The sequence below is a fragment of the Ascidia mentula genome, chromosome 4 (assembly GCF_947561715.1).
Source record: "Ascidia mentula chromosome 4, kaAscMent1.1, whole genome shotgun sequence".
NCBI lineage: Eukaryota > Metazoa > Chordata > Ascidiacea > Phlebobranchia > Ascidiidae > Ascidia > Ascidia mentula.
This window is the reverse complement of record NC_138569.1, coordinates 4038464-4060816: the sequence shown is the minus strand read 5'-3', so window position 1 is coordinate 4060816 and position 22353 is coordinate 4038464. Positions and strand designations below refer to the sequence as shown.

Genomic DNA, 22353 nt, shown 5'->3' with positions numbered 1-22353 from the left:
GCGTTTGGGCCAACCGCATCAAATACTACAATACAAATTGTTTGCTAATAGCGGAAACAAAGGGTACGCGCGCATCATTTGTTTACTTCTGCTCGGCGCAACGATTTGCGCCGGAAGGAGCCAATACTGAGCCTCTAACACGTCACAATCAACTTTGTGACGCCACAAAGTAAAAGCTTTCGCGCGCTAAGTGCACGATGACAGCTGCGAGAGGTCTTAACACCGTTTTAAACGGTAAGGTGCCTTCTAGCCTGCTTTGCTTAATCGCGTCAGGACTCGTAAGCAAATCCATGTATAGCCATGCATGATTAAATGACTCGTGTCCCGCTTACCGCGGGCGATATGCTGTCAAAAATGAGTCAGCGGATCACTAAGAAATTGGTGACACATTTTACGCGTTATGTTCTTATTTACCCTCTACTGTTAGCATCTGTATAATTTGCGCCACTGTGTTTAGCAGCTGGAGATATTTTTAGTCAGCTTTGGGACACAGTAACATTTTGGGAAAAGGAAGAAGAGCTTAAACCAGTTTGTGTATAAGCTTGTTGTTTAGAAAAACAGCGACGACAAAGACGACTTTACCCGAGTTCAAATAGCTTGGGACTTATTGCTTGGTATTAATTGTGCGTATAATGTGACGTAGAAAATGAGTGATGGAGAATTTAAAGTTTAAATATAAAATGTTTTATTATAAGATATTAAATTTCAGTACAAAAACAGTGTGTCATGTTAAAGACCAAGATATTTTTTTCAAAAGACTTTGAGGGCTCTTCAAAACTCAAAAGATTGGCAAGCGCAATATTAGAGTTTCATAAAACAAGACGTTAGTCAAACGTACACGTAAGAGGTGATTATGCAAACAATACACAATAAAACACGCCATACATCCAAACATAGATAAGCCTGAGCATGGCTAGTTGCACAGAATGCAGGGCGCGTTTCTTGTGAATATACTGCAGTTAAATCATGGAAATTCAGTCGTTATTTGCATGCGTGGTGTTGGTGAGTAAATTAGAGCCACGGGCATGTGCCAACTGGGACCTTGCCAAAAGACAAGCTTCTTTTTGGTGACAAATTGCGCAATCATACTGAACTGTTGCCCCAGAAAATTGTAATGAATTATGTCATACAACGTTTACTGATCAACACTACGCAAGTGGTTAAAAATAGCAGCAACGTCATTTTTCAAGTGCCCGTTTGAGGTACGCAGCTACAAAACGAAGCCATTTTTCGTTTTGTCGTTTATCAGTACAACGATAGCTTTGTCGTGATACAAGCTTTACCAACAGCAGGTTTAGGCAATATGGCATCAACAAAACAGCTCCTACCTTTGAAAATCGGATTTAGCTGCAGCTGCATAGGATTGTGTTCTTTACGCTGAACGTTTCGAAACGTCGTAAGTTATTCTTAGGTCTTTAGCCAAACTTAGCAATTAGTAATGTCCACAACCAAATCACAAATGCAATAATAATTAGGAGTAGTTTTCTATGCCGCCTTTGGAGTTATCCTTCTAAGTCTAATCAAAAAATTAGCAACCATGGCAAATTATAAATACGGCGATAACTAGTGCAGAATTTTCAAACGATTTGATGCCGCATTTAGTTAGTACCCCAGTTTTATTAGGGTAGTTATTCACGATAACTTTGCCCCTTTTTATTGGGCAAATCTACGCGATGTCTTTTGGGGTGTGATTGCATTCTAAGGGTGCGAGTCAAGCTGCTTACATACACAACAAAAGCTGTTCCTGCGCTAACGCGCGCAGTTGCCAGAAAGGGAACCGCACGTATAAAGTACATATGATTTACGAGCTTTTTGCCACTCCAAATAGGGAATACGTTGCGAGGTTGTAGGGGTCATGTTACACCCGCGTCCGCAGCCCAACGATGCTGTGTTATTTAGGGCGACAAACGTGCTCCTTTCCTTGGACGGAATGTTTTTTCTTCACAGCTTCAGCTGCTGGCATTAACAGTTTCTCAGGAAGTCGGTGGTATTAGCATGAAGGTTTTTCGCACGAAATGTCCTGTTTCCGGGGTTTGTTTTCAGACGACTTAATTTAAATGCTTGTTTCGATGCAAAAGCTCGCCGGGTGCTTTTGTATGTATGCACTGCTGCGGCAAGCGGCTTTTACATAGGCAGAGTATATTAACTCATAAAAATTGAAAGCTTACCTACATTTTGTAGCGAGGTAAAAAGTGTATATTTTGGGTTTTGTCTTGTGTGATTTCCTCCGCGACTGTCGCAACGCTGGTGAAGGGAAAGAGGAATTTTTGTAAGATTTTTATTGCGTAAAAACGAAAGATTACAATATGTAACTTTTGGGATTGGTTGCTGGAAAATATGCAGAATGTGGAGTACACGTTTGCAAACATCGACCCGTGACAGTGCTTTTGCATTTGGTCTACAACGTTTTGGGTTGTTATTTTTTAGCACTGTGTAGAAATACATAAAAAACATTTAAAACCAAGAAAACATGACGTGTTCGACGGATTGTAAGCTGAACGGTCTGCATTATATCTTCCATCAAGAGGCCACGGGAGAAACTTACGCAGCCGCCTTTAACAAATGTGGTCAACAGACAGGTGGAGGTATCGCCTTTGCCAATACCCAAGCGATCCGTACTCACCTATTCGAGTGCTGCCGAAATGATCAAGAGTTTTGGGTGGCGTTTACAAATTCCGATCTGGTGGCTAAAACAGATGGCGACTGCCCGTTGTTCAAAGCGAGGGCCGATTCTCAGACGATAAGCACATGCAACAGCCTACGGAATTACATCTGTCAAGTTCCTGTTGGAACCACAGGCAACGTTGCCACCATAAACCCGTCCACAACGCCCCTTGAAACACGAAACAACACTGCTTTACTCACGCCGGCCTCGGCTGGGGCATTGGCTCAAACCAACGTGGGACTGATAATCGGCATCGTCTTTGCCGTGGTTTTACTCCTCCTTATGCTGGTAGCACTTTATCACTTTCGACTCCGTCACCTCAACACCAAGAAGTTCAGCAAAGCTGGGTTTAAGAAGTGTGCGTTGGGATGTGTGGGAACTCAAAAAGAAAGCAGCACATCCACCGCACCGAGGGCTGCAACTCAAGAAGATCACGGCTATTACAGGTGAGATATTGGAGCAAAACGTATGTTTCAAGGTTCTGGTAATCACAGTCTGAACGCTGTAGTTTAGTATGGTGACATTGGGATGTAAAAGCAATCTTCTGTAAAACATCGCGATTAGCCAGATCTTGTTTACTGTTTGCTACAAGAATAAAAAAGTGTGACGAAAAACTTCGGAAAATCAGGAACCATTTAAATAAGATCTTAAAAACTTAGGAATGTATTGAAGTTATTTTTAAAGCCATAGTATAATAAACCGCCGTAAGCAATTCATTGAACTGGAAACCACGAACAGAAGCAAAAAGAACGCACAGCACATTTAGTATCCACGTGTTTGATTAACAGGTCTGCTGTTGCGTCATTTCCCAAGGCAGCTCGACTGCAGCAGACAATACATTAAAACCGTTTTGGCAGGCCGCTTTAATCGCCAATTACCGGCCGGAGTCATAGTGTCACAGCTGATAAACAACTAGGAGGTATCAGCCTAAAGGCGTTTAGCACCTACGTCACGTGCTGACATGGTGTACGTAAAATATTTCACACCAACGTCACAGTGCATTTGCTATAGCAAACTCTCACTATAGTATAGCAGCAAAGGGGAAATACTCAAAGAAAGGTTACATTTAAATTTCGGAAGCATGGGATTTGAATCGATATAAAAACTTTTCTCACCATCTATAGTTATTTCAAACAGTCTAAGTAACAATTATACACTACTACAAGGAAATATGTTGTACAAATCATTAAATCGACACAAGGGTATGTGCAATTCTCCCACCACGCCGAAAATCCAATGCTGCTACTCATCCATTCATAATGGTCGCAACGGCGCCCAAATAGGTCGTCTAGACGACAGTCATGTAACGATGTTGGTTTACTAAAACAACTGATAAAATACCCCAACGTCAAGAAATTTCCACCAAATGTACCGAAACCAGCGAGCCTTAAAATTGTAATATTGGTTAAATAAACAAGTATTGTACAGAATTGCAAACACCGCTTGGGCGAGATATTACCTTATAGACGTTTGTGTGTAAAATACACGTGAAAAGCACGCGAATGTTAAAGGAGCCTATTTGGCGAGTGGCATTTTGTTTTGATTTTTGGCTACCACACGATAAGCAACACACATACCCGCAAACCACCTCCCGTTTCGCCGAAAAACGAAATTATACCCGATAACTGCTTAACATACATGGAATCAACTCTCGGGAGTCTCATTTTCCCAGAAAGCCGCGAAGGCCACTTATGGGGATTGCTGTGATGACGTAAAAAAATTTTCGAAAAATTGTCATAACATCCCAAGGGTCTGCAAATTTCATAGCAAAGTGCGTGCAGCTGACGACAATGAGCACGAATCGTGGTGTTAGTCCCAGCGCGTTGCACGGCATGCATTCTGCATATTCGGTCTGGCATGTAGGTCGGTCAATTTTAACGCATTAGGCCTAGATAGCGAACTACTATGAAGATCGCTAAAGGAACGAAACTGGATAAGCAAGATGAAGTAATGCATTGTGGAGCCGCAACTGCCACAACAAGCTAGAAACTAAAAGTTGAAAATATCAGTTGCCAGCATTGAACACAACGGGACACTATCACCATGCTTCTTTCTTGTAACACAGCGTAAAATGTGGGCACTTATTTAAAGCTTTAAACGTTTTTGAACATCCAAGCGAAACTCTTGGTAAAATTAAGCCGTCGATTAGGCACGGTCATACAAAAAATATACTCGCGAAGCCGAAACCGATATTTAGGTGTTCACAAATATACAAGTTGACATTGATTCCGTGTTTGTTGCACAATAGGAGCTTTGAGATTTTTAAACGGCGACGTATTTTTTTAGTATTCGGGTACACGAGGACCGCTCTGGATCCAACTCCGTCTACAGTTACATCACGGACCCCGCAAACACGCGCTCTGGCGCCGCCACGCCGGATCTGCGCGCGCAGCAAAATATTTCTAAAGCGCCCCCCCTTTCTGCCCCTACCATCGGGGATATTTCGACCCACTACGAGACGATCGACAACACGCCACAGCAGCAGGCAAAAGCCACCCGGGTGATTCCCCCGCCCCCTACCGTGGATCCCCCACCCATCCCGGGCAACGAAGAAGGCATTGCGGGCACAGGTGGCGTGACGTACACAACACTGTTAGTGCCCGAAGAAGAACAGGGGGTTTCGTACACGACGATAACAAGAGTGTTGGGGGAACCACCTTCCGATCCTTACGCCGTCGTGCACAAAAATTCGGTCGGCAGCCGGAAATAGAAGGCAACACATTTCATTCATTCGAAAGTGACAAAACAACTGGAAACCAGAAATTTTTCTGGGCTAAAGTGAATGTGGCGCAGACAGTGTGAGATTGAAACTCTGCTGGCTCCAAGACAAATTGTGACAAGTGGTCTAAAAATGCACATTTATATTGCTCGGAACAAACATACGACAAACCTGAAATTAAGCTTGTGAAGGAAACTTCACAGAAGACGTTGTTGACCGTTTGACCTACTTCATCCTGAACTTACAGTTATTTAGGTGGCTTCTATTTTTAGCTAACCCCAAGGAATGTGTCTTGTTTGCCCAATGGTTAATCATGCACTGGGTGTAGACAAGGACACAAGCTGTGCGAAACTACATTAAATATTTGAATTAATATTTAACGGAACCCTGGCAGGAGATGAATGAGGACATTATCTTGCATTTAGTAAATTAGAAAACCTGTAAGTTTCATTTTATTCCGACGATCAATTTAACAAGTATTTCGGGGCTGCAAAAAACCTATTAAAATGTCTTGTGTAATGAAATATTCAGTTTCCTTTCAGCTGCTTGTTTGTGTTACCACTGTGTTTGGTTGTTTTATTACGCGAAATAAATACAACATTTCTTTTCAACTGACGTTTCAGTACGTATCGAACTTTAACAAGTGAGTCATTAGAAAACAAATATTTTGATTAAAACAGTAGCAATGAAACTCTTGATTAACTTGCAAAATCACGACCTTTACAGCACCAGGCGCGAGATTTGAACAGACTGTTTATCGAACATGTTTTCCACTTGGTAAAAAGCAACAATCGTCCGCCCTACTTATGTCACTTCATACCACACGCTACTAAACCTCTACCGCCACGCAGCGGACACAAAGGTTTAAATTTTTATGCCTCATAAACGCAATTCCAAATAGAAGAGCGCCTGCCATTAAAGATCAAGTATATATGCTTAACATGTTCTTAAACCGGAGGTGTCCAACATGCAGTCAACGGGGCCAGAGGAATGTTCACATGCAAATACGAAGAATGACAAAGAAGGATTCTGATGCATTTTGTTTTCTGATAACACCGCTTGAAAACTTTACACATATTGGGATGCGTTTGTTGTACAAGTGCGGCCAACACAAAGCAACGCGGAAGTGAAAATGCAGGTGATGGCTCCCTTAGTCTCATTCGGGGAAATGTAATCAACGGCGATTACTGAGCTGTGTTGGGAGTGGGTTGCAGTTATGAGCAGTTAGATTTGTGTATATTGGTATAAGCGAAAGGTAGATGAAAATATACTGAAACTTTCAACGTATCTTTTCGTTAAATATGTCACAAATTCGCCTCCTTATTGTATAAAGTATTGGCAGATTTCTATTTAATTAGGATTCTAACCGAAAAAAGGTTGATAATTTAAATTGTTTACGAGCTACATGGGGTATACATAGCAAATAACATGTAATTCAAAACAGGTGGAATAAAAATTTGTTTCGGAGGCGAAACATCAGTTCAAATGCCTGTTTTAGGCGAGAGTAGTTCTGCAATCGACACGACAACAATCTACAATACAATGCTAGTCACAGAGTTCTACATCACACAAAACCAATCTGTTGCACAGAAAGATGCAAGTAATTCACAAGCTGACGCTCATATCGCTATGTTAGTTGTGGCTGGGATATTACTTGTTGTGTTCATAGGGGTATTTTTATTTCTTTGCCTGAAGAGAAGCAGAGAGCTTACACCGACACACATGTAAGTTAAGCATAACATAAAGCTTTAATTCAAGCTAACCCTTAATTCGTTGTTGTTGTTGTTGACTTCGCAAGGAGTCGAGAGAGCAGCGCAACCGAAAGTCGGAACGCTGACGATCAGGACAAAGGTGAGGGAAGTAACAATGAAAGTCCGGATGACGTGGCAAGCCAAGTCCCAGTCCAGATTGATTGTGATGGATTTGTATCAAGGCAAAAAACAATGGGTGAAACATACAACAAAGGCCTGAGTAATGAGGCGTCGGAATTGACGGGAACTTTCATACCTCACAAGTAATCAGTATTTGTGCTTAAATTACAATAAAAACGTGACCGGAGAGCTGTGGCAAAGTTTACTTGGCGATTGCATTATCCTCAAGCAATGCCAAAAACAAACCAGATGACCGGTTATACTTAGACACGTAGACCCAAAGATTTTACAAACCTCATCCAGAACACAAGATTCGTGTATTAGTAAATCGTTATCAGTCATGTCTTCTTCAGACTTACTGTTCACCAAGAATGCAATGGGACATTCAACAATGAAAATCCCTATTCCCTGCCAGACGATACAAATAAAGTAACGGGATTTGATGATGAAAGTGCGTACGATATGGCAGACCAATCACCAGTGCCCGCAGCAGCGAATGCTCCAATTCGACACTTGGGAGTACACAACGCAACACAAAAGTAAACTTTTGCTATATTGAAACTTTTACTATCATGCTTTATAAGATGTGCGCTCAATAGGAAATATAATTGCAAAGTTGCAGAAACCGTAGTAAAGCACTATGGTTTTTACGCAGGGAGACGAAGCTAAACAGCTTTTGAAACGCAAACCCATGTTTGCCGAAACTTAAAAGTTGACCGCGGTTTGGAATCAAAACTGCAAAATCTTTCGTTTATTTTCAAAAATATCCAATACGTGCGTTTTGCGATAAACCTTAAAACCGTCGTTGAAGCTGACCATGCCGTATTGTGTTTTAGCCTTCTGACTGAACAGACAAACGACAGCATTCAGGATACTGAAAATCCGTACGCAACAGCGGACAACCCCAATGACAGTGAAAGTGCTTACGACATGGCAAGCGAAGACTGCGGACAGGATAATGACAACAAACTGATGATCGCTGCAGGGCCCTCACAAACCGATTCCAACTACAGCAAAGTACGAAAAAACAAGTCACCGTCTTCCGGATTACCCAGCAAGCGACTATCCGAGTAAACAATAATTTTTTTTTATTCGACTTTTTGCTTTGTCGTGAATATGTTTCATGACAATATGATTTTCATAGAAGAGACCCAGCATCCACGGTCGTCTATATGATAAAAAGGCACCAAAATCACTAATGTAAAGTTATCTAAATATATTATGATGTGATTTCATAAAAAAAGTAATAGTAAGTAAATGTTATGATTCAGCACCTAGTGTGAAAGTCACACAAAACAGACCATGTTTTATTTGTTCGTCGTTAAATCATCTTGGCATCTCGTCAGAGTGTACAAAAAGTTTTTTTGGCAAAATAGCTTTACGTAAGGTCCCTAATATTTTAAGACTTGGGTTTCAACAACAATGCGAAGAAACCGATACCACGGAAAATCCCTATTCAACGATAGACGGGGAAGATGAACCTATGTACGCAACGGCAAGCCAAGATGTAGAGTGCTGAGTACGACCAACCTTGTCACACAAAAACATAATTTTACTGAAAACACAATTCTGTTTTCGACAACGATGTATGAAAAAACAAGGCGCAATTTCCAAGATATTTGACGTGTAAACCTATCCATTCCAACGTAAAACGACATGCTTGCGTGATGTTACGTTTTATTTGTGCGGTATTATGCGGTAGACATGAGCTGTCTCAACAATCAACACAGCTTGGAATGAGACAACCAACAAACTTCACGTGCACAACGTCACCCCAATTTTGTGCGTGGAATGGGGTTTTATATGTTACATGCCCTTATTATTGTGAATCTGTTCATGCATCAAATAAGTGTTCCTTATATTATCAGTAAGTTTTGGAAGTGCTGATACATCCCATTGCTCGCACATTATATAGGACATGTATTGGGTGGGTGCGGTGACATTGGTACGCGACAAACGGAGTTAAACCAACCGTTAAACGACATCCGATGCAAACTGATGTTGTTCCTGACAGGGTCGAACGTTGGTTTGTTAACATGTTGAAAATACTTGATGAGGTTTTGCATTATCATATTCTTGAATAGCTGCGTCATTTATAGCACAGTGCAAATGTATTCATTCACTGCAAAGCATATCAAAAACCGTTGTTTTGCTTCATTTTATGAAAATCTTCGCCGCTTCAGTTATTTTGTCTCATTGTTTCTGCATCGAATTTGCAAGATTCGTCAGTTTGAACAAATTCAGTGCTATCGTATCACCTGCAACATTGTTTAGAGCTTGGTTAGACTACTTCAATGAGGTCGGGAGTGTTTGCGGCCCATTCACATTTCATCAGTATGAAAAAGGCAGCAAAAGAGATAGGCAAGACTGAAAATATAACAAGCACCATAATGAATATAATACATATGTTTTTAATGTGATTAGTAAATCAAATCTGGATCCAAAAAAACCAAAGGCCCCTGGCAGGCTGTCGATCGCACACCGTATCAATAATAATGTATTAAAATCCAAACACAGCGATCTTCAAACAGCTCAGATCGATTTATTTAGAGAAAAATATATTTCGCCTAAAACGGCATCATCAGTTTCTCCATTTACCAAAACTTATTCAAATAGAATCATGTTTAAATACAATATAAATAAACCCTTTTAAAAATACATGATTTTGAACGGTGACGCTCTGTGAAAGTGTATTTTCGTGAACCACAGGCCAACGACGTTCGTGAAGAACAATCGCTGAAGAACAGGAAGCCACCAAACTTCCCTCATTCTACTAAGAAAGGGCTATTCCAGGAAGCAGAAAGATAGCAGCGAGTTTGATTTGGTTGTTGTTATGCAATGAGAACACAAAGTCGATCTTTCATGCTCGAGGCATTTGCACGTAGGCGTTGTTTTTAGGTTTTTGCAAGTATTGGACAACTTAGCTATTTTGTCAATGTATTTTTTTTCCAGAAAAAGCTGTTTATTGTTAGGTAACAGTCAATATATCTGCCAAGCAATAAAATTGCTCTCATTCAAGAATTCTGGAAGACATTTTCATCTGCGATCGTTTTAATGGCGTGTTCTCCAGCAAGTAACGGCAACACTACCTACACGTTCCATTCAACGAAAAAACTAAACTTTACTGAGGCCAAGAAACAATGCGAAGACAATTATGAGATCCTCGCGAAAATCGATTCTTACAATCAGCGAAAAAAGTTGAGAAATGCATGCCAAGGTGGCAACTTTTGGGTAGATACCGATGCGGCGAAACGAGATGATAATTGCGAATACATCGCACTTTTCGCACCAAACAATTCCCAAACAACTACAATTCGTATAAAACGACAGCATTGCAACACCTCAAGTGGTTACATATGTGAAAAAAATAATTCTTTTGGAGGTACCAGTTTTACAACGATCGGAAAAAGCACAAACACGTTTACCACAAAGCAATTAATCAACACTCAGGAAACCAGTATGGAAGCAATTACAGAAAGCCAACCCAAGGGGGCAATCATTGGTGGAGTAGCGGGGGGTATTTTGTTCATAGTTGCATTGCTGGGATGCGCAATATTTCTTCGTCGAAAGCGAGAAAACAGAAGACCCAAGAAAGAGAAAGAAAGAACGGGTGGCATGAACTTGGTTGAAAACCAAGCAGAAGTGATGGAGTTTCCGTTAAACAGGTATGAACGTACTGTGATGGAACTTCTCTCTTTCCTTCAATATTGCATAAAGTTTTGCTCCCATAAATGTATCGAAGTATTTATTTTCTGTAACTGGGATCCGTTCCCTTACTTATTGAATGTCACAGAAAGGGATTATGTTAAGAACGATTGTGTAGCCTGTTGCTGCAGTGAAACAAAGTATTCGTGCAAAATCGCGAAGACATTTCGCTTAATTACGTAAAGAATTAAAAGCAAAATTTCTATCCCAGCGAAACCACAAACAACGAAACCTAACAGCAAAGAAAACCCATTCATTATGGAAGACAACCCGAGCCACGGGGGACAAGCGGTTATGAAAGTGCATACAATACGCCAAGCCAGGTCGCAGCACACGATGAATACGACCGTCTGCATTTCGCAACAACGCCACCGACCACAGATTGTATTTATCACAACGCGGGGAAAAGCGAGACGTCCACTACGGAAGCTTACAATATTCTGCAATAGTAACGGTTAGAAGGTGTTAGTATAGATCCTAACGCTATAAGGTCGTGGCATGTATTTATTTTCTTCAATATTGCATTATAGTGATTTTGGAGGTGATTTATCCATCTTGTTTTAGCGCATTTTATGTACAGTACACTGTCGATAGAAGGGTTGGTAGTTTTTGCGATTCTTGTGTGGTTTCCTGAAATCTTTTTTAAACAAGATTAGCAACTGCTGCAGTGTCCGGCTGTGAACAATTTAATGCAAATAAACTACGTCTTAGTCAGATATGGTACAAAATTGTTGTAAGTCAGTCATTGAGGAAAAGTTTGCCTAGAAATAAAGCGTTGTAAGTACGATAATGTTGCCGAGTAATATTGGTGCGGGATCTGTCCTTCTTCAACGTGAAAAGTTGTCCAACTCACACAAACGCACTACATTTTAATATTTTTACATGCCGAAAATTAAAACAGCGCCACAAAAACGGTATTTTCATATGATGAGACTGTACAGGTAATGTCTTATAAACACAAAACCGGCATTTACGTCGTCTGATGTCTGTAACAAAAGGTTTGGGTAATTAAAGTGCACTGCACAACTTTCTCAACAACTTCTCTGCGGTTGCAGATTGGTACTAGAATGTAATCAGTCACTTAATCGGAAGTACAGCTTAAGTATATATTAATGTTTGTACTATTTCGGAGCAGATGAAAGTTACCTTTCAGAAACCCAGGATGACAAAAAAAATGCATCAGAATAACTGCGACAAAACTGAGAAGAGTGGAAGACAATTTGCGCTTTGCAGCCAAACTTTTGACTACAGGGATGCTGTAAATGCCTGCAGAAACACGGGAGGAAATCTCGTACAAGAAAACTCGCTGTCTAGATTAAATTTTGAAAAAAGATACAGGGGCGAATACTGGGTGGAAACTGGGATTGAGAATGGAGAGTGCAAATACTTAACACTCCCAGACAAAAAAACACACGATGTTCGCTGTGATGAACTATTACCATATATGTGCGAAATTGATACCCTCACAACACAATCCAAACCAGTAGGAACGACATTACAGGCGAGAAAACCGACATACAGCACAAAACAATCTCGGTCAACGGCAACATCGGCAGAGCAGACACGTTCAACCAAAGCCTCAACATCTCACATTCTAAACGGGGCTTCGCAGACACACGACACACACTCAACGACAGCACGTATGGCCACCGGCAGCATAAGATACACCACGGAATCAACTGCCGCAAATCAAGCGGTGAACAGCACATACCCAACGACAGCGCGTATGGCCACCGGCAGCATAAGATACACCACGGAATCAACTCACACAAATCAAGCGGTAAACGGCGCCATTATCGCTGGAACTGTGGTCGGGATATTGCTATTGCTTTTGTTACTGGGCATTGTCTTGTATCAGTGCCGAAGGAGAAGGAAGAAAACGACTGAAACGGGACAGAAGCGCCCAGTTGGTGAAAAGGAAAAACCGGTTGAGAAAGTTGGCTTGTCCCTTCACAGGTGACGTGTATTGCGGCGTTGGTGGTGAATGAAAATCTTTTAAACTAGCCTGGTCACTTTTTTTACTAAACATTAAGGTTTTCTGCAGTTAGTTTTTGGATAAAGTGTCGTAAAATGCTTTAAAAGGTAAAACAACTATTCCTAAACTATTCGTTGATACTATTTTTTAGTCTCCCAACTCACTCAGGAAATGAGGAACAAGTCTGCGTCGAAAATCCAGCTGACGTGATGGCAGTCAACCCTAATATCGAACAAGAAAGCGGTTGGAAAAGTACACACAATGCGACAAGGCAGCCTCGTGAGCATTTCATGACAGAACAACCGAAAGCAGCAGCACCACCGCCGCCAGACGGCAGCAATCAGAAAGGCAAGACGTCCAATACTGACATATACAGCGTGGTGAGAAAGTGATTCTCATTGGGGCCACAATGTTTTCTATTTTGATTATGTACGAATGGTGTTGCGCGCTTTTTAATCCTTTGTAAATTGCATGTTGATTTTACACACATATCCACACGCCAATAAAGTGGCATATCTCAAAAGGACCTGCGCTGTATTAGGACGATCCTACCTGCCATGAGGTTGCATGAAACAATTAACCTATTTTACAACTTCACAAATAATAAGGGGTTCAGGTTGTTTAACCTCCCCGCATGCAGCTGGAACTTTGATTTCAACAACCGAAGCATATTCAACGCACGTTTGCAAAAGAGCTTTTACTATTCTGGGTTGGTTGCGTATAAATATTCGACAAAAAGTTGCATGAAACGACGTAGGATGTCTTTATATACAAAGCAGCAAATGAATAAAAACTGAATTAAAAGTACTGCCCAGTGGGATTAGTTATTACTTCTGTGAGCTGCAGACAGATGACCACTGTTCCGACCTACAAGGTCTCATCAGTGCAGTTTGGTGTGACTCTTCTAGACGACTTTGCCGACCATACGGTCAGGCAATGACTTGAGTTATTACTGGATGGCATTTTTTAAACCGATGTCTATTTGAACGAAAAGTATCTGCACCCACAACGCAATAGGAACATCACAACATCAGCACAAAAATTTAAGAGAAAGAATAGAAAAGCATTGTGGGTTCAAAGTAGTAACACCAACAAATGCTTGTGGAATACAAAGACATAGAAAGTCGATACAAGAATTCGTAAACAACACGACCAAACGATAGGTTCCTGAAGCAAAGTGTCATTAGCAGAGTGTTTGTGCCCGTAACAAGGGCATGAAGCATCGCGATAAAGTCTATAAATAACATAACTGATGCACAATTGAGTAAGCGCAATGCATCATGTCAATATAAATAATATGCTGTATTGTTTGTTTACCTCATTGCTTTATTTAGAAGTCACGATTGGAGCTCCAGCGAGCTCGATGATTAATCGCCTCGTTAAACATGTTGACATGTATATTGAGTTGGAGTTCATACACAAGTTACGTGTGGGCATACGGTGTTGTTTTGTTCTCACTCACAATGTTTATTGTAAGTTGAGTTTAGCGTACGTTACACTTTTTTAGCTCGATAATAGAAAACGTGTTGATTACTAGTAAAAACAGTTTAATAACGCCAGTACGTCACTACAAAAGGAGTTCACAAAAACTAAGTAATTTTGCTTCCCCATTCAGCACAGGAATGCAGATGATACGATGTCTTTCTGCAAGGGATTTTCGCAGAATGTTCTAGCAAACGACGTGTAACATTGTTATGTTTAGAGGCTTAACGTTATACTGTATATAGTGGTAATCAATTGCATTGAACCATCGCCATGAGCAAACCATGCAATATCGGCGACTACGATTACGTTCTGCACAACGAATTACACGTCTCATACCCTGTTGCAGTTACCACTTGTGTTAAGCAATTCCAGTCCGAACTCGCGAACGCCGACAATCAAACGACGAGGGACGGACTCGCCAAATGCTTTCACCACATCGGTTTCTGGGTAACTTCCACTCCCCAGCAGCTGAAAGGTGACCATTGCTTTATCGTGTTCATGCAAGAACGAAAACAGCACGACTGCGTAGACGCGCAACCGTATGTTTGTCGGAAGAAAGTTGTGGTTGAAACAACCGTTCCTATTGATACGACACCTCTTCCAGTTGATACCACGGTGGTTGATACAAGCGCTTCGTCGACTCTCGACCCCCATTTCTCCAATTCGCACCTAGATATACTTGCAGTGGTACTTGGAGTTTTGGGCGCGTTGTTCCTAATCGCAATAGTGGTGCTTTTGTGTACGTACTGGAAAAAACATGCCGACAAAAAGAAACTTATTGCGACGGCAGCAGTGGTTGGACATACTACTGGACACCACCACGGTGCAAAGCACAGTGACGATTCCAGTGACGAAGAGGATGACGAAGAGGATGACGAAGAAGATGATAGGTAGTACTTAAAGTTTTCATACGGTCCACATTTCTAAGAACTGAGCAAAATTTGGTGAAATAATTTTTACTGCCCTTATTTTTGACCGGGGTACACATTTTAAGATGATTTTAGTTTCCTGAAATATCAATAACCCTATAATCCTTAGTGCAACTTCATTAAAAAAATATTGTAGCAAGCTAAGCAAATTTTCCTTACTTATTTTAGTTACCAACACCATGTTGCACAACACAGCGACTCAAGTGACGAGGATGAAGAAGAATTGGATTGTCATGAATTCAATTCAAAGTGATATTTGCAGTTGTATAATATTTACAAACGCTCTGGGAGCGAATAACCACAGTGATTTGAATGAGTCAAGTTTGAGAACTTGAAAAAAATGGCAGGAAATACCTTAGGGTTGTTGATTTAGATAATTATATTCACAAACTCTAACTTTAAATCTGTTGCTTTTAAATGTATGTTAAAGGACACCAAATCAATTTTACAAAAGTAATGGAATAAACCTTGATTAAAGTATTGTTGAGTTGCAATGCAGTAGCTTACACTACAGTATGAAGCTAACCTTCGAATTTGCTATATTAAAGCGTTATTGAATACCAACACGAACAAGCCATTGGCGGACAGCTCATTGGACCAAGTTCATCCCGAGAGGTGGGAACAAGCGGCGAGGATAGAAAATACATCAGTGGAAATGTCGACAACAACAGTCAGAATTTCGCAATTCTTCACTTGTCGGCCGACAAAGTTTATCGCCATGTTTCTGAGCAAAACAAAGCGCAACCAGATGAAGAAAAGATGGCTGAAAAAGAGGCAAAAAACCTTCGTACATGTGACTTAGAAAGTGCATACAATGTTGCCCACGAACCCAGTAAAAATGGAGACAACAACAGTTTGAATTTCGCAACGCTTCACTTGCCAGATGCCGACAAAGTTTATAGCACTGTTTCCGAGCACAACAAAGCGCAACCTGACGAAGAAAGGAAAGCTGACATAGAGGCGAAGAAAACGAAGAGAAACTTGCCTTTGAAAAAAGTACCTCACGACAAACCACCACACCGACCAAAACTTGGAAAAAACGCAGGTTGGTCGCCATACTTGCGGTTTTTGAATATTGAGAAAATAGTATTTCTTACTATTGAGTCAGACATATTTTTGAGTTTTTTTAATGTTATAGTATTTTGTTGGGTAGTGACCCTACATCGATGGCTCTATACATAAAACGCTGTATGCGAAAGGCAGGTCGTGCAGCAACCGTGTTTGCTCAATAACCAAAGTTCCAGTAGAACTGAACAAGTGTATACATATTACTTGGCCTTTTGTTATTGAAACCAAACCATGCGTTTAGTGTCCAAGGGGGTGATGAAAAAGACGCATCTACACCAGCCACTAGCGCCATCCAGCATCGCACCTTCCATGCGCTATGCGACTGCAAGTGACGTTACAAAGCGGATAGGAAACAACAATGGCGGGAATTCCCCTTTGCCATCATCCACTTCGGGCGTTTACAGCGCCACAAAGCGGCTAGGGGGTAACAACGGTGGGAATTCCCCTTTGCCAACATCCACTTCGGGCGTTTACAGCGCCACAAAGCGGCTAGGGGGTAACAACGGTGGGAATTCCCCTTTGCCATCATCCACTTCGGGCGTTTACAGCGCCACAAAGCGGCTAGGGGGTAACAATGGTGGGAATTCCCCTTTGCCAACATCCACTTCGGGCGTTTACAGCGCCACGAAGCGGCTAGGGGGTAACAACGGTGGGAATTCCCCTTTGCCAATACCCACTTCGGGCGTATACAGCGCCTAGGAGATGTCAACGGAGGGAAATCCCCTTCGTCTACATTGTAAACACCTGTTTCGTGCACAGCTGTATCTTCGGCAATCCGCGAACATGAACAAAATGCTGGGATGGAAGTTTATACTAAGTCGCAACAACAACTGCTGAAAAGCAACAAGTTAAAAAAAAAGATGAATATGTTAATGCAATTATTAGAAACCAGTGCAGCGATTTTCAATACACGCATGATAAAGCCTGACATATTTACTACTTAAGAACGTGAAACATCCAGAAATCATATAGAGTTCGCAGCTGAAGACACTTAGTTTTTGCCAAACACAAATGTTGGTTGGTGCAATGTCGCCACTTCCGCGTGGTTTCTTTGAGCTGTTGGAATAATGACGTAGTTAAAAACTTCCTGGAAGCAAAGTTATAATTTTGTTTTGACAGTTTAATCCAGAAGTACCAAGTACATGGAAAGGTTGATGTACTGGATATGCCAGTGTCAGGGTACAACTATGGTGCATACGTGACATGAAAGGTAGTTTAAACTTTAAGTATATAGGTAATAGCCGTGTGCTAAAAGTTGATTGTGAATGTATTCCTGCGTTTATCCAAAACGCATAAAGTTTTGGATAAACGCAGGAATACATGAGTTATTTGTCAGATGTCAGCCACTCCCCAATGTACTATATGCCCAACCACTACATTGAAACTTGCTTGATTATAAACTATCCCATATGCCCTTTGTTTTACAAGGCAGTTTGCATGGCAGATATTTAAACAGTATTGCCAAAGCAAGCACTTCAAAGTAACAAAAAAGCGAAAACGTCTTGTGCCGCTGTGGCATTTTGGATAGCTATGGTATGCGAATGTACAACACCAACGTATGTGTACAGTTACTCGACTGACGCACGACCGTACAACGCAGCTCTGCGCATGTGCCAAATGCGTAACGCCACTGTGGCACATGTCAACGGCGAAAAGACGCAAAGGACCTTATCCCGCTGTTGCAGTGGTGGAATTCATTGGGTGGCATATAATACTACACACTTAAAAAGACAAAGGAAGGGTGCAGTATGCTTTGCCCTTGACTCACAAAACGCAGTTAGGAGAAACGTGTCGTGCACAGAAAATTATAAATACATTTGCCAGGCAAAGCGCCCGTACGTTTCAACTACGAAAATATACAGTGCATCGAAATATGCCACCACTGCCGACGAGCGGTTGGAAACCAGCAAGGCAACGACAAATAATATAATTACAACCACGGAACAAAGGCAGGGGTGGACGAACAACAGTACGGCCGGTTTGGTTTGTGGGCTTGTTTTATTTATAATTGCACTGGCAGTTTTGGCTGTCTACAAACGTAACAAGATTGGTGGAATTATTTGCCAAGCATGTGAACAACTCAGGACTGACGATCCTCCATCAGAAGCAGACGGGCCTCAGCAAGATTTCTTTTACTACAGGTATAAATATTACAAATAAAAAATGCGACAGAATAAAAGAAAGGGGTTTGTGTTAACACTTGTCTTGCTATTAAAACATCACATACTTTTATTATTTAATAACTAAAATTCAGATACATATTATATATGTAGCCATGGAATAATGTCACTAATAGGTGAAATTTATTCCCTTTCCAGTATCCAACTAAAGGAATCCACCAACAGTATCAACACATTCATGTGGAAAGATGAAAACCAACCGACGCGGTTTGAAACTGACGCTACAGTTCCCAATGAAATAAGCTTGAACAGCCAAGAAACTGTGCATCAGAGCAAATACAAGACGCAGTCACTTCCGCATTGCACCGAGTAGCGAATGACATCGGTTCTACAACAAGTCTAAAGCAGAGGTTGTCGGTACACAAATACGGCTATCAAAGCGGTTATATTCGTTTTCGGCAAAATCACTTTTAAGCGAACAAAATGTGCGTTTCGGTTTGATTGATTTTGCAATGTATCAAGTATCTCGATGTGACAACGTGGACAGTATGTTTAATAAAGAATATATGTTAAAAGCGTTTATTGGTATGTTTATACCCATTACGTACAATGCATGCTTTGTGTACCGTAGGTGAGGCCCCGACGTTTAAAACCAAGTTTCTTCAATAATTTTGTGTTACATTTAAGTAGAGGTGTAGTATTTGCAACAATCATCATTTCTTTACTCTAACGGGGAACAGTGCGCCACTGTGACATACGTGGATCAATTTCATGATTTTTCGACGTTAAAAAAGCTGTCGGTGAGTTTCAACTAGTTGATGTTTGCCTTGTCAAAAAACTGCCGCGGTTATCAACATGTATAATTTTGCCAACTCACCAAAGTATCTATTTTGAGTGTGTTCATTTTCATTTAACGCTAATTTAAACTTTATCAAACACGACACGCAGAGTATGAGACACTTGCGAATGTTTCAGTGTTGTATAAATAACGCACGACTTTCAGTGTATACACATAAAATAGAAGTTTCCTCATATAAATATTGCATAAAAGTGTACATGTAAATTTGGATATTTTTGCCATATGGTCAAAGACAATGTGTAAAACCCGGAACTAAAAGATATTTCGGCTTCCCAGCCCTCCCAGTATAGACCAAAAGCCATGTTTGGTTTTGTGGTAAATTTCGTCCCAGACTGCTTTCGCCAGGCAATAAACAGCCAAAATGTGGCACATACAAAAAATCACGTTGTTTTGGAGTAACATTCCTTTCTTTCGTCGCTCTACAACCAAAGGAAAGTGAATTAAAATGACCAAAAAGCTACAAGACCGAACCGTTTAAAAAAATGCCATACTAATATGTAGCCAATAATTTGCTGTGAATCTGTAAAACATACCTGTCACATCGTTCGTAGAAAAAGATAGCAAGCAGTTATACACAAACAAGGTCAGACCAAAGGTTAAACACGAGGAACCTGAATCTCGACGGCGCCACAGGAATGATGCAACTAACGTTTATTACAATTTTAATTTACATTTCTCAGACTTTGCAAAACCTAGCCAAAAAATGACGTCATTTTTGGCGTGACCACAGTCATATCACGGGGTACAGTTTTGACACAACCGCATATGGAAATCGTTGGGTCTTACCCCGTTGTGACCTGTCGTTGTCGCATGCAAGGTTTTGGGTTTACAGAGGAGCGGATATCTCAAAATATCTCTGTTCAGACAGCTTAAGACAGGAATGAATATAAGTGGATGATCACATCCATAAAATCGTTATTACTAGAGCAAAAACGACGTTAGCAGACAGACTTCAGAAAACGGCCTTTTCAAAAGTACACTGTAAAGCAAATTAAACACAAATCGAGATGAACTTACTAAAAAGTTCGCCTCAAATTTTTTTTAATTTTATCTATTTTTATTGTATGTCATAAGGCATAAGGCAGTTTTGTAGGTTAGGTTTTTAGAAAGCATAAATACCATCATGAGCTGCAGAACCTGCACGCACAAGGGCTTTGAATATGTCTTCCACACCCAACCTCACGAAGCATACGACCAGGCAAAAACGCAATGCGAAAGTAGAGGCAAACTAGCCGTGTTGGACGAAGAGACAGTAAAGACATTGATGAAAATGTGCTGCCAAAATGGTGATTTTTGGGTGGATTTTAAAGGCGAGGGAAAACCTAGAAACGGAGCAATCAACTGCAATTTCATTCGTCTGTCGGAAGGAGGTAAACATAAAGGAATCTGCAACAACGGCAAAGGTTATATATGCCAGGTTGCCTTAGCCACCACTGAAGCACAGACAAAACAAAAAGTGTCGACGACAATCATTCCGATTGGGAGGAGCTCGCTTGTTCCTAAACAAAGCAAGCAACAGCCTTTGCCCAGAATTGACAACTCAACATTAAATGTTCTTGGAAGTTCAAACACACAACACAAGATAGACGTCGGAGTTGTGGCTGGGGCATTGCTGGGCGCCTTATTCGTTTTAATGGCGCTAATTGGTTTCTTCTCTTATCGCAATCGGAGACAAAAAAAGGCCAAATGGGACTTTGAGATCCTAGTTAAGCAGCGGTCTACGTGCGATAGTGTGGAGCAAATACCAAACAACGCCATTCAAAGCGACCATGGGTATTACACGTAAGTCAATTATCTTATTTAAATTCAAAATAATAACATAATCCAACAAAAAATTTCAGAGAAATAAAAGGTTTTACAGAAGTATACGTAGGTTATTTAATTAAAATACAAAAAAATTGTACATTTGCAAACGTTATCGTGCTTTTCATTACCTTTTGACAGCGTTGAGCGGTCAGACACGCCAAAGCCATCAGACTCTTTTGCCAATGAAGAAAAAGTGAACGTGATACCAACGGCTGTAGAAACAAGTGCAGTTCAAAATTGTGCCTACGATGACTATGACAACAACACCACGGCAACTAATCAAAAACAACACAGTAACGCTTTACAAATTGTGCCTATCACAAAAGAAGCCAAGGGGGGTAGCATTGATCATGTGTATGCCACAGTACAAAAGACTAGTCCTGCAATGGGATGTAATAGGTCAAATGCCATACCCAAGCCAGCAAGGAGAAATAATGTTGCAAACTGTAATGACCAACAGAAGAACAAACTGGATCACCCAGTAGCCATCACACAGAACAATGACTATGAGGCTATGGAGAAGCAAACCAATGAAAGGCCAAAGCCACCACCCAGGACAAAATTCCAACATGTTTTATAAGTTGAATTAAGTAGATCATTATTTAATATGTACACAACACAAACTAAGCACAGGCCAAGTTGACATTGTATAATTTTATGTGCTGTTTTTACATGCCATCCTCTTTTTGTAATTCAAAAATTGTAAACATATAGAGCTAACAATAGAAAAATACATGTTGTTCTTGCAGTGACTTCATTGTGTTGGACTTAATAGATAGACTGTGCCCAGTAATGTACATTTCTAAATCTTAGACATCATTTTTTTTTAAATACACAGTGCTACTTAGTAAGTAGTAAGTTAAGTAGCAATACTTACTATTGTCTGCTTTCTATGGGCCTAACCATTTAAATTTCCACACTGATAACAATTGTTCACCACTAAACATGTTCAAAGTTTTGTTCATAATTCATATTTTTTATATTCAGAATTAGGCAAATGCTAGATAGTAAACACAATGTATGACTCACGTTTGTCTGACTATTAGGCATCTCCCTCTTCGAAAAGTTTCATTTTTTTCTTTTAACCCATGTAGGCACAACCAGTGGGAATATTAAGAAAAAAACTTTTAATAACATATTATGTTTACATA

The 22353-nt window shown here is 40.6% G+C and overlaps 6 protein-coding genes across 7 annotated transcripts; all 6 read left to right on the top strand.

The window, feature by feature from the left end:
• The first annotated feature begins 2454 nt into the window (after positions 1 to 2454).
• LOC145899115 (uncharacterized) lies at positions 2455 to 5880 on the top strand. The gene is made up of 2 exons (XM_082987832.1): positions 2455 to 3111; positions 4952 to 5880. The coding sequence occupies exons 1-2, from the start codon at positions 2471 to 2473 to the stop codon at positions 5373 to 5375; spliced, it is 1065 nt and encodes a 354-aa protein (XP_082843958.1). The 5' UTR covers positions 2455 to 2470; the 3' UTR covers positions 5376 to 5880.
• A 495-nt stretch (positions 5881 to 6375) lies between these two features.
• On the top strand, positions 6376 to 9428 carry LOC145899107 (uncharacterized). Of its 2 annotated transcripts, XM_082987825.1 has the most exons (7): positions 6376 to 6522; positions 6829 to 6984; positions 7054 to 7108; positions 7183 to 7398; positions 7609 to 7794; positions 8092 to 8325; positions 8660 to 9428. In XM_082987825.1, the coding sequence occupies exons 2-7, from the start codon at positions 6870 to 6872 to the stop codon at positions 8772 to 8774; spliced, it is 921 nt and encodes a 306-aa protein (XP_082843951.1). In that variant the 5' UTR covers positions 6376 to 6522; positions 6829 to 6869; the 3' UTR covers positions 8775 to 9428. The 2 variants fall into 2 exon arrangements, with proteins under 2 accessions (XP_082843951.1, XP_082843950.1); XM_082987824.1 differs by having other exon boundaries at positions 6829 to 7108.
• A 784-nt stretch (positions 9429 to 10212) lies between these two features.
• Positions 10213 to 11508, top strand: LOC145899284 (uncharacterized). Its single transcript, XM_082988017.1, has 2 exons — positions 10213 to 10920; positions 11172 to 11508. The coding sequence occupies exons 1-2, from the start codon at positions 10310 to 10312 to the stop codon at positions 11194 to 11196; spliced, it is 636 nt and encodes a 211-aa protein (XP_082844143.1). The 5' UTR covers positions 10213 to 10309; the 3' UTR covers positions 11197 to 11508.
• Positions 11509 to 12112: 604 nt separating this feature from the next.
• On the top strand, positions 12113 to 13363 carry LOC145899250 (uncharacterized). The gene is made up of 2 exons (XM_082987982.1): positions 12113 to 12916; positions 13087 to 13363. The coding sequence occupies exons 1-2, from the start codon at positions 12123 to 12125 to the stop codon at positions 13325 to 13327; spliced, it is 1035 nt and encodes a 344-aa protein (XP_082844108.1). The 5' UTR covers positions 12113 to 12122; the 3' UTR covers positions 13328 to 13363.
• A 4506-nt stretch (positions 13364 to 17869) lies between these two features.
• Positions 17870 to 19635, top strand: LOC145899236 (uncharacterized). Its single transcript, XM_082987967.1, has 2 exons — positions 17870 to 18558; positions 18736 to 19635. Exons 1-2 carry the CDS (start codon positions 17948 to 17950, stop codon positions 18908 to 18910), a joined length of 786 nt encoding a protein of 261 aa, XP_082844093.1. The 5' UTR covers positions 17870 to 17947; the 3' UTR covers positions 18911 to 19635.
• Positions 19636 to 20541: 906 nt separating this feature from the next.
• On the top strand, positions 20542 to 21874 carry LOC145899248 (uncharacterized). The gene is made up of 2 exons (XM_082987981.1): positions 20542 to 21178; positions 21341 to 21874. Exons 1-2 carry the CDS (start codon positions 20661 to 20663, stop codon positions 21780 to 21782), a joined length of 960 nt encoding a protein of 319 aa, XP_082844107.1. The 5' UTR covers positions 20542 to 20660; the 3' UTR covers positions 21783 to 21874.
• Positions 21875 to 22353: the final 479 nt, after the last annotated feature.

Coding starts and splice junctions, on each gene's coding strand:
- LOC145899115 (XM_082987832.1), top strand. CDS start 2,471: ATGACGTGTTCGACGGATTGTAAGCTGAACGGTCTGCATTATATCTTC. Junction 3,112..4,951: donor GAAGATCACGGCTATTACAG/GTGAGATATTGG, acceptor GTATTTTTTTAG/TATTCGGGTACACGAGGACC.
- LOC145899107 (XM_082987824.1), top strand. CDS start 6,870: ATGCCTGTTTTAGGCGAGAGTAGTTCTGCAATCGACACGACAACAATC. Junction 7,399..7,608: donor GGAACTTTCATACCTCACAA/GTAATCAGTATT, acceptor TGTCTTCTTCAG/ACTTACTGTTCACCAAGAAT. Junction 8,326..8,659: donor CCCAGCAAGCGACTATCCGA/GTAAACAATAAT, acceptor TAATATTTTAAG/ACTTGGGTTTCAACAACAAT.
- LOC145899284 (XM_082988017.1), top strand. CDS start 10,310: ATGGCGTGTTCTCCAGCAAGTAACGGCAACACTACCTACACGTTCCAT. Junction 10,921..11,171: donor ATGGAGTTTCCGTTAAACAG/GTATGAACGTAC, acceptor TTTCTATCCCAG/CGAAACCACAAACAACGAAA.
- LOC145899250 (XM_082987982.1), top strand. CDS start 12,123: ATGACAAAAAAAATGCATCAGAATAACTGCGACAAAACTGAGAAGAGT. Junction 12,917..13,086: donor GTTGGCTTGTCCCTTCACAG/GTGACGTGTATT, acceptor ACTATTTTTTAG/TCTCCCAACTCACTCAGGAA.
- LOC145899236 (XM_082987967.1), top strand. CDS start 17,948: ATGGTATGCGAATGTACAACACCAACGTATGTGTACAGTTACTCGACT. Junction 18,559..18,735: donor CAAGATTTCTTTTACTACAG/GTATAAATATTA, acceptor TTCCCTTTCCAG/TATCCAACTAAAGGAATCCA.
- LOC145899248 (XM_082987981.1), top strand. CDS start 20,661: ATGAAAATGTGCTGCCAAAATGGTGATTTTTGGGTGGATTTTAAAGGC. Junction 21,179..21,340: donor AGCGACCATGGGTATTACAC/GTAAGTCAATTA, acceptor ACCTTTTGACAG/CGTTGAGCGGTCAGACACGC.